The sequence below is a fragment of the Coffea arabica genome, chromosome 2e (genome assembly GCF_036785885.1).
Source record: "Coffea arabica cultivar ET-39 chromosome 2e, Coffea Arabica ET-39 HiFi, whole genome shotgun sequence".
Taxonomy (NCBI): domain Eukaryota; kingdom Viridiplantae; phylum Streptophyta; class Magnoliopsida; order Gentianales; family Rubiaceae; genus Coffea; species Coffea arabica.
In genome coordinates, this window is record NC_092313.1 from 47,014,506 (window position 1) to 47,031,185 (window position 16,680).

The window sequence follows — 16,680 nt, forward strand, 5'->3', positions numbered from 1 at the left end:
TGATATCGAACCGAGTTGAGTTCAAATATCCACATACTCGAGCTCGAGCGAGTTAGTCATACTGCGCTTGAGCTCGACTCGAAACAATGTATTTTGTCAAGTTTTGGAGTATAAGAATGTCGTTTTATGCATTAGGTGATGCTCATTTTATGCATTAGGTGATGCGTTTTGAAGTGCTGTCTGCAAATAAGAGGATAAAAGCTTAAACGGTGTCGTTAGAGTAATTCTAACAGTTAGTTAGCTATTTTCATTCTGTTATGCCTACGTATACAAATAGGCCAATTGTAACAGAATTGGGACATGAGAATAAACTACCACAATTTTCTCTCTCTTCTCTGTTATCTTACTCTTTCTTCTTCTTCTTTTTTCTGCTTTCTCATCCGATTCTTATTTTCTCTTCCTGCTAATTCTTTCTCTATTGAATTTCAGCCAGAGGCCCTGACATATTTTAGGCTCAGCTCAACTCGTTGGAGATCGAGTACTTGAGCTCATCAAAGAATTTTTAGCTGAAAGAATAATTTAGTTATTTTTAAAATATTAATTAAATATTATAACGAATACTCGATAGAGTTCGACGCTCTCGAGTATGTAATATCCCTACTCGATCTTGACTCGTAGACTCAATCGAGTAACTTGAGTTCGACTCGAATACAACTTTGATCGAATTTTAGTCGAGCTGTTGACCGAGCTACTTGTGAGTACAAGTCAAGGTGCTCGATTAAGTTGTAGTTCAAGTCTGTTAATATTAATAATAAATTAAAATATATCTATGTATATTTTTTGAATGGAAATTTTTATAAAAAGAATCGAATTTAGAGAATAATTGGGCATTTTTTTTTTTTAATATTTGCCGAGTAAATTTGGAATTTGAATAAAATTTGACTATTCAGCTCAAAATCAGGCCGGTGATTTAAACGATTTTCCTAATTTCCATCACTTCAGTTAAATTCCTCTGTACTTATTAAATTCCACCCTTTTGGGCTGAGATCCTCTGCGGTCGAATAATTCGACAATGGAGAACCCCAGCGAAGACGATCCAATCCCGGACCATAAGCTCTGCGGTTACCTCCGGACAGTTGTCACAATTCCTCCTCCTCAGAATTCCCAAACCCTACCTCCTCTCAACGCCCGATGTCACATTTCCGTTGACGGTCCCGACGGCGTCCACTTTGTATCCAACAACGGCGTCGTCTTGTCTCCGGTCAGCAGTTCACTCGCATTGGCGGAAAACGGCGAAACCTCGAACGGTAGGACGCCCGCTGGTTCGAAGAAAAAATGGAGCAGGAGAATTGGGATGGTTCGTGGGAGCCTAAGCGTGGTGCATCAGCTACATGCGCTGGTAATGAAGAAGTGTTTGACCATTGCTGCGCGTGTAATTGGGGTTTCGATGCGTGGGGATGAAGTGAGGGTTGTGCTTCTGGTGGATGTCTATTTGCCCATTGCATTATGGTCTGGTTGGCAGTTCCCTAGGTCCGCCACCACCGCGGCTGCGCTTTTTAAGCACCTGAGGTTTGTAAGCTTGACCAGAATCGTTCTTTTTTTTTGGCTGAATATTCTCTCCCTATTTCCTGGTTTTTTGTATTGGAGCAGAAGCTGTGGTTATTTGTGTTTGATCGTTGCTGCATTATTCTCTTAAAAGACCTAGTTTGGTTCTACCCAAAAAAAAAAGGCCTAGTTTGGAATAATTTATTGTTAAGGCGTTTATGCTGATTTCTAGATTTAATGCACGTGTTTTGTTTTCCTTTTTTCTTTTTCTTTGTATATATTAAACAGTACATTTTTAGATGAACTATCAAAGAGTTAATTCCAACTTAGTAATCTGAAGTGAAAGGACTTTTGCATCATAGAACGGAACATTTCTTCTTTATTGACAATGGAAGTTGTGAACTCTCATTTGAAATTTTTGAATAGCAATGAATAACTAGTTCTGATAGGATTGAATCCCTACAGCAATAGAGGGTCATGAGAACTATATACTTGCATGGAGTGTTTCTCTGAACTTTGGGCAAATGCCTGAGGAACAAATTGGACAGGAAGGAATGTCTTGGGATAGGAAAGAATAAGATCAATATCTTGAGTAGTCAATCAATGCTAAGTTGTTACTTTGTCTTTTAAATTATATCTGAATTTGTTATGCAGAAAAGATGAAGAGTCAGTTTTACGAAGACTGAAGAGACTTTTTGAGCCGTTGTACTTTCTGAGTTAACAGATGGATTGGTTTTTTTTTTTTTGGGTCAAAAGTGTTGCATTGTTTGATTTCTAAGTTCAATTTGTTTTTTTCCTTATACCAGAAAAGAAGATGGCAGTGGAGTCAAGTATTTTATTTAAAACTTGCATAAGTTAATAAGGGGCAAATTTTTTTTTTAAAAGGGGCAAAGTATTTCTTAAGAGCTTCCAGAAAAACTCTTTCTAATATCCATCTCCTCAGTCTCTTGTGCTTTCACTACAAGGTTGCTGATGGTTAAATTGCTTATTTTGTACAAGTAGCTTTCTCTTTGTTGCACAAGAGTGTAGGTATATTCTCATGGCTCACACTTGGGTAGGCCAGGTCTTCAAAGACCGGGTCTACCCAAGTTTTGGCCTATTCTCCTAGTTTTTCAGCCGGTCAAGCAGATTATGTCCAAACTGTATTGCACCAACTTTGACGGGTATAACATTGAACTTATAGATTTCTGGCAAGCTTTACTGCTTCACAATGTCAGTCACCCATGAAAATTGATGAGAATTTTAAGTGGCATTTCACAAATTTAAGACAAGGACAAGCATTTTATTCTTAGCTTGTTAAAAAGCCTTAATCAAGCCACGTTCAGTATGATTTTCATGAAGTTTGTATTGTGCACAATCACATTCGATAAGAAACTTCAGTGTGGTCAAATTGGTCATGTGCCAGTTTTCATTTTCCTTTTCCCCAGTGAATTGCTCATTGGAGGATGTTTTGTGTGGGGAGATTTGCAAAGACAAAAAAAAAAAAAGAATTGACGAGATATGCAAGCGTCTTCTTTTTACTTTTTTTTTTTGGTTTCTAATTCATCGAATTTTAATTTGGTATAAATTAAGGCCTATGTGATTATCTTATAAGCTCATTTTGTCTCGAAAACATTTTCAGAATGGTCTAAAACCATCCATTTCTTTCATAAACTGTGAAAACAGGATGCTAGAAACTTCTTAAGCATATTTTTTGCATAGCTTTAGTTCTCTGCCTCTATATCTTTGTCATTCCATCTTCCAGACCCCAAAAAAAAAAATAAAAAAAATAAAAAATGACCAACTATTGTAGTCTTTAGTGATTGGATGATGGCTGTAGAGTTGATTAATGTCCTGAAAATTTGCTTGTTTGGAGCAAATACCCTTAGCTGAACTGTCGCTTCTATTGGGCTTATCTTCTTTCCAAGTTGGTTTTTGTGTGCAAAAGTGTGAACTTTTGTTGAGGAAACAGTTGTCAAAACAAAGTTGTAAGGTACTGTCATGTATTATTTATCACATCTTAGTTGATCTGTTTTAAAGTAGTTGATTGCTGTCCTTGACTTGAGGTGATTTAGGTATTCTCACTATAGCTATTATGCTAATATTTTTTGAGTGGATTGAGATCCATGACATTGAGAGACCAGACATATTTTAGTCTGAAACTTTTGTTCTGCTTCATACTGTCGAGTATAATTCGATACAGATCATCGATGATAACAGCGTGAGAGGTTATCATCTTCAATTGAGTTCCTTGTGATGTCTCCTTGGAACGTGTAACATGCTGTGCAGCCCTTTCTGTGCACTGTTGGATTGGAAGCTCAAATAGCAGAGTGCATGCTTCTTCTATAAGATTATTTGTAATCTGGTGGAAGCAAGTGAACTTTTAGTTTTATCCGCATGGTGTGGTTGATCATTTGGAGGCGATTCCTAGTCAAATTTGTGCCTCCATAATTGCGAATTAAGGTGTCTGGATGTATTTTGAAAGAATTTAGACCAAAGAAGAATAAACCAACATTCCTGATGCGACAATTAAAAAAGAAAAAACATAACTAATATAAAAACAAATATTTTAAAGTGCCAAAATGATGCTAACTGTTGTTTATTTTGTTTTGGATGTCTTATGGATTGCATCAGAGTTGTGCTGGAGAGAGGCTTAGAAGCTGACAGTTCTGGAAAAGTTGTGCAACCTGAACGGATGGACATGTTGTGCAACCTGAAACTGTTTCTTAGATATTTATTTGCTCATCATTTAGAATATTTGTTATAAAATGTATTGCAAATATAAGTCTTACTTTCTTTCGGTATGAGAAAATTCAACTTTGATGATAAAAGCAAATTCTCTGGGAAAAAAGTATTGACTGTACCAGGTTGGTTTTATGCAAACTAAACCTGCTCAATTGGTTTTATATGTAACCCTTCTTTTGAAGCAATTTTGCTGCCTTTGATGGAAAAGTGAAAATATTCTACCACTTATTTCCTATTTTGCTAATGAAATTGTTTGATTTTGTATTTTTTTTTAAATCTTTTGCAGTTGTGACTGGAAAACTAGACTTTTGATGCTTGCAAGTTCCAGGCATGATTTGGCAGATGATTGTGGAACTTGGAACCTTCCTGATTGTCATGTTCTTGAATGCAAACAGCAGTGTAGTGTTGCAGAAGCTTCTAAGAGGAAGTTGTTTGAACTTCATGAAATATTTAGGAGCTTGCCAAGTGTTATGAAGGGGGGAAACCCAAACTTTTCAAAAGTAAATCCAGCTAACACTGCTTCTGAAACTGGTATTTGGCTGGTACCAGATGATATTTTGATCAAAATTCTAACTGCACTTCGGCCTATTGACCTTGTGAGGGTAGCTGCAACATGTCTTCATTTAAGGTCTTTGGCAGCACCAATCATGCCATGTATGAAACTGAAACTTTTTCCTCATCAGCAGGCAGCTGTTGAGTGGATGCTACAGAGGGAGCGGCATTCTGAAGTCTTGCAACATCCTCTGTACTTGAACTTTACAACGCAAGATGGGTTTCCCTTTTATGTTAATACTGTTTCTGGGAAAATAGTGACTGGTATGGTTCCTGCCATTAAGGATTTCCGTGGGGGTATGTTTTGTGATGAACCTGGCTTGGGTAAGACTATTACTGCTCTGTCTCTCATTCTGAAAACACAGGGAAGTATTGCAGATCCACCAGATGGTGTACAAGTAATCTGGTGTGATGACAATTCTGATCAGAAACGTGGTTACTATGAGATTAAGGATCAAAGTACTGGCAGTAATACAGTGTCATTGAATAATAGAGTTACTGGTCATAATCCTAGAAGGGGACAGTTTTGCCAAGATGACCTTACTCCAACAAAGAACTCAAAAATGTGCCCTCTAAAAGATGGCATTGTTGTGCTTTCAGATCAACAAGTGGATCTTAAGGGTTCATGTCCTGAGAAAGGAATTGTATCACAAAAAGTAACATCTGGTTCCCTAAGAACAAGAACATGTTCCGTTCATGCTGCCAGGAGCTGTGGTAAGACCAGGAGAAATCTTCTTAATGAGTATGAAGAAGCTTCTGTCTTTCCTACTGAAACAGTGACTAGGAACTCTGCAACCAAAAGAAAGCAGGCTCCAGATGATCCTAGGAAAAGTTCTCTGGAGCACAGTGCTTTCTCAGATCTATCATCATGTAAGGGAAAGAGACCTAAAATGATGTATGCAGATCACTTTCAGTTTAATGAAACATGGGTCCAGTGTGATGGTTGTGGAAAGTGGCGGAAGCTTTTGGATGCAAGTGCAGCAGATACATCCAGAGCTTGGTTTTGTAGTATGAACAGCGATCCTTTATACCAAAATTGTGGTGTTCCTGAAGAAACCTGGAACTACGAGTCCATCACTTATTTACCTGGATTTTGTACCAAAGGAACTCCTGGGGGTCTGAAAGAAAATGTATCATTTTTTACTAGTGTACTGAGGGAACACCATGAGCTACTAAACTATAGAACAAAGAAGGTCTTAACTTGGTTGGCTAAACTTCCACCGGAGAAGCTCTCAGAAATGGAAACTGGTGGGTTGGCACATCCAGTTGCAGAACTTTGTATAACTGATGATGGTAACTACCAAGAGTATCACCATATTTTTCAAGCATTCGGGCTCGTTAAGAGCATAGAAAAACATGTAACAAGGTGGTATTACCCAAGAAATCTTGCGAATCTTGTTTTTGATTTGGATGCCCTTCGAGTTGCTCTTTGTGAGCCATTAGGTTCATTGAGGATTTATGTGTCGCGGGCAACATTAATTGTTGTCCCTTCTAATCTGGTTGATCATTGGAAAACTCAGATTGAAGAGCATGTTAGACCAGGTCAGTTGAGGGTATATGCTTGGACTGATCACAAAAAGCCCTCACCGCATTATCTTGCTTGGGATTTTGATGTTGTCATAACGACTTTCAGTCGTCTAAGCACTGAGTGGAGCCGGAGAAAAAGAAGTGCTTTGATGCAAGTCCATTGGCTACGGGTGATATTGGATGAAGGGCACACTCTTGGCTCCAGTCTCAGTTTGACAAACAAATTGCAAATGGCTGTTTTCCTGAGAGCTTCAAGCCGCTGGTTGTTAACAGGAACGCCAACTCCCAACACTCCTAATAGTCAGCTTTCTCATCTTAAACCAATGCTTAAGTTTCTCCATGAAGAAGCTTATGGCCTAAATCAAAAGTCTTGGGAAGATGGTATTCTCAGGCCATTCGAGGCTGAGATGGAAGATGGTAGGATGCGATTACTACAGCTACTTCATAGGTGCATGATTAGTGCAAGAAAAATTGACTTGAAGACCATTCCTCCTTGCATCAAGAAAGTAACATTTTTAGATTTCAATGATGAACATGCAAGAAGTTACAATGAATTAGTTGAAACAGTAAGGCGAAATATATTATTGGCAGACTGGAATGATCCTTCTCATGTGGAGAGTCTACTGAATCCAAAGCAATGGAAATTCCGAAGTGTTACTATCAGGAATTTGAGGTTATCATGCTGTGTGGCTGGACACATCAGAGTGACCGATGCTGGCCAAGACATCCAGGAAACCATGGATGTTTTAAAAGAGAATGGTCTAGATCCTGTTTCAGAGGAATTTGATTTACTAAAATCTAACCTTCTTCATGGTGGTAATTGCATGAGGTATGATTGGTTTCTGAAATTACTTATGGTTTTCGCATGATGTGAACATATAATGTCTGATTGATGTTATAATTGTTTTCTAGGTGCAAGGAATGGTGTCGGTTGCCAGTCATTACACCTTGTAGGCATCTTTTATGCCTTGATTGTGTTGCTTTGGACAGTGAAAGGTGTACATTGTCTGGCTGTGGCAACTTATATGAGATGCAGAGCCCTGAAACACTGGCTCGTCCTGAAAATCCTAATCCAATGTGGCCAGTTCCAAAAGATCTCATAGAGTTGCAGCCATCATACAAACAGGCATGCTTGTTTTCTGAAAAGCCTCTACTGGCCCTTTTTTGTTTAAGTTGTCTTTTTCTTATACTATGGCTGTTATCCTCATTTCTTTCTTCTTGTTATTATTATTTTTTAATTGTAGGATGACTGGCATCCTGATTGGCAGTTAACATCTAGCAGCAAAGTTTCTTATCTTGTGAGTAGGTTAAAAATGTTGCTCCAAGCTAATCAAGCAATTGATAATTCCAATGATGAGAAAGGAGTGCATTTACATTTCTCCCCTCGGAGGTGTAGTCAGCAGGATGTCTTGGAACTTAAGGGCCAATTAACCAGGACAATCCCAGAGAAAGTTATTGTATTTTCTCAGTTTCTTGAGCATATACATGTCATAGAACAGCAGGTAGTCCTTAATCCACTGCAGAATTGGCTTTTGCTGCTATAATCTTCCTCAACTAATAAAATTTAAATATTCTCTTTTGCCAGTTAACAATTGCAGGTATTCAATTTGCTGGAATGTATAATCCGATGCCTTCTGCTAGCAAGGTCTGACTATTGATATTTGTTTCCTTTTCTCCTTTGGTTATTTTCTCCCTTGTTATATAGTGTTTTGATATTGAGTATTTCTTCCTTAATTTAGATGAAATCTCTGGCAACCTTCCAGAATGATGCAAATTGTGTGGCTCTTCTGATGGATGGAAGTGCAGCATTAGGTCTTGATTTGAGTTTTGTAACACATGTCTATCTGATGGAACCGATTTGGGACAAAAGGTAAGAGCAGCTCAGAAGTTTTTGGGTGTCTGGGTAGTTCTTTCCTAATGATACCCTTATGGTTAACCAACTTTGTGGTTCGGCATACAATTGGTGCAACTTATCTGGAGTACTCTAGCTTGGGACTAAGATTTCTCCAATTGTTGCTCTCTTTTGAGAGTTTTTTTATCTATACATAAATGATTGTTATTATTCTTTTTAGTTATTAGCATTATTATAGTTATATTGTTGTTCTTATTTGTATTTGAGTGGCAAGAAAGCTTGACAAGCATTTACTAACTCACTCATTTGTTCTATTTTGGAAAATTAATCAGTGTGGAGGAACAGGTTATCAGTCGTGCTCACCGGATGGGTGCAACGCGTCCTATATATGTCGAAACTTTAGCTATGAATGGTACAATTGAAGAGCAGATGTTGAACTTCTTACAGGTATTGAATTTTTCATCTCATGTAACATTTGTTTCTTTTTTTGTCCTTTGTTCTCGTTTTTAACTAATTTAGTCTGGAAGTGGTTGGCATGGGTATTGTTATTCCTTGATCCTTATCAGGTTAGTTCAGCTATGTGTATATTCAACCAGGTCTTCTATTCTGTACTTGGATCTACTAATATGATTAAGTGGGTTTCTCTTTTGTCAAGTTGCTATCACAACTGGGATTTTTTTGCATGCGTGACTGTATTTTATACCTTGTCTTCTGAGACCAAAATGATATGGCATCTAGATTGGACCAGTCATATTTGAATTGGCATAGCTTACTGTATTATGTTGTTAAAATGTGTTGACCTTGAGGGATTTGTAAATATAGTTTACATCTAGGGTATCTTGTGTTAAATTTGAGATAAAAGTATAATATTCATGAAACTAAAATGTTCTTTGGTTATGGATAGTTGTTTGTACCTCTAATTTTGATTTACCTTGATGTATGCAATTGTATTGGTCTATTTGGCATATTCCTCTCCCCTTTTTATTATGTCCCTGTATTCGTCTTTCCTGTTGAACAGATCGTCTGGTTAGTCAATAGTGTTGGTATAGTTGTCTTTATCCTTTAAATAAAAGTAAGTTTTTCAAGTATCTTGCATAAAGAGATAAGAAAATCTTATGTGATGGTGGATAGCTTTTAGTATGAGAAAGGCTACCTAATTTTAGGATAACATTCTCTAAATTCACAAATTCTAAATTATCTTTAATTTTCTGGTAAAAGAAAAACAAGTAGTGTGATTCAAGTATGTTACGTATGCTAAACCTTCACAAAGATTAGTTGATGGAAAGAAATTGGGGACCAATGATAGTTGAGCATCAGAAAAACTGAGGTTAAAATTTAAGAGAATGGATAAACCGAGCTGGATTGAAAGTGGTATGTCTAGACTGAGATGTGTGATTTGCTGCAGCTGGTGGAAGTTGAGGTTGTGGAAGAGATTTCTGGGTTTGGTGGTGGGTGTTTGGGGCTGCAGCTGTTTTCATGGAATGCGAATGGATTAGGGAATGGAATTGGGAGAAAGGACTACTTTTTAATTTTTTTTTTTTTTTTTTTTTGTGTGTGTTTATTTCTTTCATATTTTAGTTTATTTTTTAAATATTTTTCCCTGTATTTTGGTTCCTGTGTTGAGACTTCCCTTCTGTTATATAATTTTCCTGTATTTTTGTTGTCTTTGCAAGTCCTTTCAATACATGGTTACCATGGTTAATTTGCAATTTCCTCACAAACTAAATTAACTACGGAAAAGGTGTTTCTTTGCATACCCATTTTCTCTTGTTATTTGCATGATAGGTAAAAGAAATCTAAGAAACTTTGTTTAAAATAAGGACTGTAATGGACATGTTCTTTGGCAGCAGTAGAAAATTATTAAGTTCCATTACAGGCTCCAGAAAACTTAGGGGTTAATTTTGCAACGCCTGTACAAATGAAAATCTCAAAGGAAAAACAGGCTACATTTTGTTGATTTTTTAATATTTTTTGTTATTCATATTCTACATAAAACCAATTTTAGGAACTCTGCTCGAAGTGTGAGAGAAAACCATTATAGCCCATTTTATGCTCAAGAAAAATTTGGAGGGAATCCACTTTGAATTTGATAATTGGAAGTTGGTTAAGTTTTCTGGGGCTTCTTGCTGCAATCATTGACTTACTAGCATTGCTAACTTGTCAAAATTATGCTGTTATTTGAAGAAGTTTATAGAGACTGTTAAAGCACTTAAAGTTGTTGAGAATTTCTTTGGTATTTTAGGAGCTTGAAGAACTGCTTCGAGAAATTAAAGTATTGTTTACTCGAATGGAATTATTAGGCTTTAAAAGGTTTCTCAATCAGAGCGGAAGTGTTGCATTTTATTGTTGTGATATGTTAGGAAAGAACATCAAGAAAAAAGAGCTTTTACTTCGTAGGGTTTGCTCTTTTATTTGTTTTTAGTTCACAGTTATTGATGGTTCTCTAAATTGAGGAAAATGAACTTTTGGATTTTAAATTTCATTATTTTCGTCAAATAATAGTATGTATTTGAATTTTGAAAGAAATGCTCTAAGGGAGCTAATAACAGGATTTTGAAGGGATACCACTTTTTGGTGGATTATACAATAACATGATTCAGAGGGATTTTCAAATTTTGGGAATTTCGAAATCCTAGGATTTTGGTATAAAAGAATATTAAAATTTTAAGAATTGTGGGAATTTGCATGCCCTGCCAAGAGATTTTTGCAGAAAAAATTATTAAAAAACTGAACTCAAGCACAAACACACACAACACACATTGTTTCTGATATACGAGTGCCAGTCATATCCAGACGACTAAGCAGTCGGCCCACTTTGTTTGCTTAGTTTATGGATATTTTTGGCAGTCAGTGACCTCTTAGCAGTCTAAGGAGTACAAAATTTTTCACATAGATGTTGTTTGGTTGTAATCCTTGTGAGGTGACTTATTTGTCCTGCCAAAGGGCATTTGTATAGAAAATACTTGAGATGTTTGAGTTGAATTATTCTTTTATCTGGGTGTTAAGAAAATGTTGAGAAGCTAAAGCACCATGTATCGTATGTAATTATGAATTCAAGAACATCTAAGCAATATTTTAGGATGCTTAATCTGATTTTCTGCCATGTAATAGTGTGTGTTTTTCTGCTTAATAGAGTTTCATCTACAGACAAAACTTTACAGAGCTTGGAGACTTTCTTGACTTCCCTCAAGTCTTTGAACCGACAACCTTGCAGCTTTTGGATAAGAGCATGTTTTGGGGTTCAAAACTTTATTTTTGTGCCTGTGGCAATATATGTTTTAGATCAATGCATACTCTACAGTTTGTACCCCTGATTTGTCATGGATAGAGTAGCGACCTGTCTTCTTTTAATAAATGCAACTCCATAATTGATTTGTTTGTGTCCTGGATGCTCCTTGAAATTTTGTTTGGACATGAATAGACAAATCTGTAGAGAGGCGTTCCACCCCTGTGGCCATTAATAAGGCTGTAGTTCCTTTGTTCTGACCCAAAATTAAACTTACCTTACCACAGATAGCAAAGAGATGTCCAATTCTTACTTTTATTCTTGATCTCAATAGCCAGACTGAATTTTGTGGACCTATACACAGTACATATCTTTATTGCATGAATTGCATATAAGTAATTGTGAGGCATGTGAACAAGTGATTACGTTTGTTAGCTAAAATTACCTACTTTTAGGTCCTAGCTCTGACTATGAAAGACCCCTTTCTCGTTTATCAAAACAAATGCATACAAAACTGTCAAGGAGGACAAAAATGGAATCCAAGCACTTTACACTTTTTATAGAAAGCAAGGACTCCAAAAGTGTCAAAGATGATTACTTGTATGGAGTATTTGCCAAATATCTACCAACATATATTTCTGCTCCGAGGACATCCTGGTGGTGATTGTGTCTTCCAATATTACTTGTCTTATGACAAGTTTTTGGGTCATTGAAATTCTATGTATTATCTTCAATGTTGAGTTTTTGATTTTATTGCAGGATGCTGATGAATGCAAAAGATTGTTGAAAGAAGAGTTTGGCAAACATGATGGTGGAGGGGCACGAGTTTATCGCACATTACATGATTTTGCTGAAAACAATTATTTAGCTCAACTTAACTTTGTTCGCAGGAATTCAAGGACGTAAAGGTTTGTGTAAACTTTTTATATGATTCCTATCATAACATGTGTATTTTATGTAACTAAACAGAATCAGTTTGTTTATATGGCTACTATACATAAAGTTTATATGTTCTTTGCATGTCTTATTGGCTTCTCTTTTCTTGCTTAAGAAAACAAAAGGAACCTAATACATTTGCACATGCTTATCTAGTTTGCATATACTGTTAATATTCTCTTCTTGCTAAAGAAAACTGAAGGAAACAGTACCCTCACTGGTCCCAGAATACTTACGGGGTGAGAAACGGAGTTATTCTGGTATACGAGTGCTAAGCCTATGCTGACCAAGAAAAAGTTGGTGCAGCAAGGGATTTTTTCTCATACATTTGAACGTCCTGATTGTATCTTCTTGGTCGAGCAATGGACAGTTGCTGTGTTGAGGCATTCACTTACTAGAATTAAGGGCACTCCGAGTATTACAGATAATGGTGGATAGATGGATTTTGCTGTCTGTTTCAGTTACTAGTTGGAATGTATTCAGGTGAATTTGCCCATAAATAGGATAACTATTATGTTTTGTCTGGTTTGTGGTGTCTAAAGGTATTTGTGTAACTCAAACTAATGCCAAAGTCCTTGTGTCGCATTACAGCTTAGGGCAATAAGAATTTGAAATTAGTTTATTTATATTTTTGGTTCCTGTCAAAGTTGGAATCATTGTTTCCTTAGCCTTTTGGCTTAAATAGTTGTATAAATTTATTGACTGTTAAGTTTGCTAAAGTCAAGGAACTCTTAGCCTCTAAATATTCCTTGTTGCCTCGTAGTATCAATAGTTTGAAGGACAAGAAGATTAAATGCTTGTTTTCCTGTTGAGTTGGAGAGAATTTAATCATTCCTCTCTTATTTTCTTACTTTCATCCTTTAGAATTCTTATGGCTGTGCTCAACCATCAATTTTTTTTTTGAAGCCTGTGCTTTCTAAATGTAAAAATTCTGTATTGTAATGTGTCCACAATTGCTTCTTTGATGATGCTGATGAACATGCTATTTAGTTAAGTGCGCAAACATTAACCCTTTCTGGAAAATCAATTTGATGCAAAACCCATGGCAAACTTGTAGTGTTTGTCTAAGTGTCTCAACTAAAGAGGTGTTTTTTCAGTACAACCTCGTGACATTCAACTTACAACAATTGTCCTTGGGGGCAGAAACAGTATTCTCTTGTGCATAATCAGTGAAACAATTTTCATTTGGTATTGAGGAATGTGAACACTGAAATCAAATACATTTAGATCTATTGCTTGAAAATATTTAGGAAGATTCAAAGGTAATATCAGTTTTGTACAATAGTTGAACAATAATAGCAGTCAATTAAAGAATTTGGAATTGTGTATTTAAGGGCTGCTCTGCCTTGGAATTGTAGATGTGCCTGTATGGGTTGCTGAGGTGGCTTGTTCATAGTATGGCACTCGGTCTTTCTTAGATTCTTAGGTCCAGTGGGCAACAACAAAACTAATTACTGAACCATGACAACTCAATAACTAAAGTGCTTACGCCTGGTTCGCACATTTTCTTGCATACAAGGTTGCAAGTTGTGATGTCTAAGATGATGGCGAAAATCCAGTGCTTGGATCCTTGCTGTATTTTTGTACAATGGGATGGACCAGATTTTGCCCCATGGTAACAGAAAAGTATTCCAATTAGGGTACAAAAGCAACACCAAAAGATGTAACAATACATCTAATTTGGTACAATAAGCGTTTCTCAGTTAAAATCAACTTCACTTATAAGGCTAGACGTTTTGTCTAATAAGGTGGTTGTCTTAGCTTTCAATGCCTGTTCTTGGGTTCCCCTTTCTTTGTCACTCTTGGAAGTTAGTTAGTTTTCTGCATCCTGGGAGAAAAGCAGCTCGGTCATTAAGCAGCTCAGACAATTTACATGAGAGAGTTGAGTTTTGCTATGTTTATGTCTAATAAGGATATTGTCTTAGAATCTATTGCCCTATCTTGCGTTCTCTTATCTTTGTTGCTCTTCGAACTTATTCAGTTTTCTGCATCTTGGGGCTAAAAGCAGCTCAGACAATTTTCATAAGAGGGTTGAGTTTTGTTTGATAGTTATTTCTCTTGTGAAGAATCTCTCTCTCTCTCTCTCTCTCTCTCTCTCTCTCCAACGTCACAACCTTGTCTCTCTGTAAGCTGCTTCTGGCTGCACCTTCATTGAGCTTCTTGTACATTTTGTTTGCAACTAATTTATGCTGAATTGAACTTCTCACCCATGGTCTGCTGATGATTCATTACTTGGGAACTCGTCTTGCGTTCTTTTGTTCATTGACTGGAGTTTAATTTAGGATACTTGTGGAAATATTTGCTATACCCTGTATAGAGCTGCTATAGATCTGCCAGATGCATTTGACCTAGGAACTTTATTACTCTCATTGCATTTAGGTCTTGTATAGTAATTGATTTCTGAATGTATGGTGGAAGGTCCTGATCAGCTGGCCTTGAAGATTTATTGGCAAAGGATCACAAGAATGGAAGATTTTTGTGATGTTCTCCCTAATTTCTTGGCAGAGTAACGCAAGAAATAGACAAAAGAGCTGGCGATTCATTGAAACCCAATTTTTTTTATTCATCTTAACTTAGGTTGGTCGGATACCATGTTGGTCACCATTATTCCTGTAATTATCATTTTCTTTTTCCTGCTTTTGCGACCAATAGTTTTGTAAATTTCATCATCTTATAGATAGTCTTTAACCATATGACTCTGCATAGATGTGGCTCTTTACGTTGCTATCAATTGTCTAAAATTCACGCAAACCCTTGGCAGGTTTATTAAGTAAAAAATAACCAGATTGGAACTCAGTTAACTGGCATGGAATCAGCATGGGCTTTCATTATTAGCCACGTGAAAATTGTGGCGACCTCACTTCCCCCTAAGGCGAACCAGAGGGTTGGCGGGCTGTCTGTCTAACTCTCGCCAGAACTCACGCAAGAGATCTAGTCCAAATCCTTCCGAAGTATAGCCTAAATTATTACAGTATTGATCCTTCAAAATAGACCAATAACTAAGATCACATTAACTTCAGAGATAACAACACTTTAAGATAGCGACTCGTCGATTCTTAAATATCTTACGCATTACAAACCACGGAATAAAGTCAAACAATCCCATTTAACAAATTCATACAAGATAAATACATTCTTACAAGCTAAGTAACAAATTTACACAAGCCACATAACCAATCTAGGGTTTACACTTTTCCAGCTTCAAGTGGCAACCCGAAACAAAACTACATTGTTTAATCCGAAATACATTAATAACAAGTAAAGTAGATTTCAGGCCTTTCTCATATGCCAGAACCTGTCGAGGAAAACAAAATAACGTGGAGTGAGTTAAAACTCAATAGTGTCCCAAAACATGCAATTACATAAGGCAAGTAGCAAATATTGACTTCAACTAAAGTAAACGATTAGGAAAGCGTATAACAGCACAAGGTAGGATACAGGGGTTCTCAGGAGCCATTCTCTACGAACTTGATCAAAATTTTTCGTAGTTGACCCTCCGTCAACTTTCACTACCTACGGTCCATGTAGAACGCCACTTCACACCAGTTCCTACTTCCATTCATACCCCTGTCCCGGGCCCGCACACCAAAAATGATAGTGGTAATACTCGAGTACGCCCTTTTATAAACTAGTCGAGGGATTCACCCAACGACGTCACAAACTAGTCGAGGAATTTACCCAACGACGTCACAACACTTGAGATATTCACGAAAATATTTCACACAAATCACCACTCGAACGGCTAGTGTGATAAAGTACACACTGCTCACTTCGATGGATCAAAAACCACTTTGCAATTATCATATATCGAGTCAAGAAAGCACTGTAAACAAATAGTCATAAAACAAGCAGGGACACTCACCAAGAGTGAAGCTCAGATGTCAAGTTGGGAATCGAAATCCGCGTCCTCGCTAAATTCTAGAAAACCAAGTTTTAAGAACTATAAGTTTTCTATTCAAATTCTAGGTATATAAATATAAAAGGTTATCTGGTATATTACTAGTTTATTTCCTCGAAATAATTCGACAATCCACTTAGGATTAAACTTAGTAAAAGTAGTAAATTGTTTCATATGGCTTTCTTTATAATACTTTTCTTTCTCAAAGTGCCACTAGTACTTTTTTTTTATTTTATTTAAAGTAAGTTTTCTTGCCGAGCAGGTTTTCTACGTTTTTAGTTAAAATTATTAAAATCTCGTATTTTGTCAATTTTCCTCTAGACATCTAGCCAGGGACAAATTTTAAGGAAAGAAAAGGAGGTAAAACAAGACTTAGGGTTTTAGAAACTAGTGAAGTCGTTTTCCAGAAGTAATAAGGTTAGTTTAAGCCAAAGGAAGAAATATCGAGTCGGCAAAGTTTAGAAAATTTCTACACAAGAC

At 36.7% G+C, this 16,680-nt stretch overlaps 1 protein-coding gene across 5 annotated transcripts; it reads left to right on the plus strand.

Annotated features, from left to right (window-relative positions):
* Positions 1 to 831: 831 nt before the first annotated feature.
* LOC113732536 (F-box protein At3g54460) lies at positions 832 to 14,993 on the plus strand. 5 transcript variants are annotated; one of them, XR_011840815.1, is made up of 10 exons: positions 901 to 1,509; positions 4,496 to 7,117; positions 7,201 to 7,414; positions 7,533 to 7,790; positions 7,874 to 7,933; positions 8,028 to 8,158; positions 8,473 to 8,587; positions 12,126 to 12,274; positions 12,530 to 12,785; positions 14,721 to 14,993. XR_011840815.1 is itself a non-coding variant. In XM_027258361.2 (9 exons), the coding sequence occupies exons 1-8, from the start codon at positions 1,013 to 1,015 to the stop codon at positions 12,270 to 12,272; spliced, it is 4,044 nt and encodes a 1,347-aa protein (XP_027114162.1). In that variant the 5' UTR covers positions 832 to 1,012; the 3' UTR covers positions 12,273 to 12,274; positions 14,721 to 14,993. The 5 variants fall into 5 exon arrangements, 4 of the variants coding, with proteins under 4 accessions (XP_027114162.1, XP_027114163.1, XP_027114165.1 ...); XM_027258361.2 differs by lacking the exon at positions 12,530 to 12,785 and having other exon boundaries at positions 832 to 1,509; XM_027258362.2 differs by lacking the exon at positions 12,530 to 12,785 and having other exon boundaries at positions 14,732 to 14,993.
* Positions 14,994 to 16,680: the final 1,687 nt, after the last annotated feature.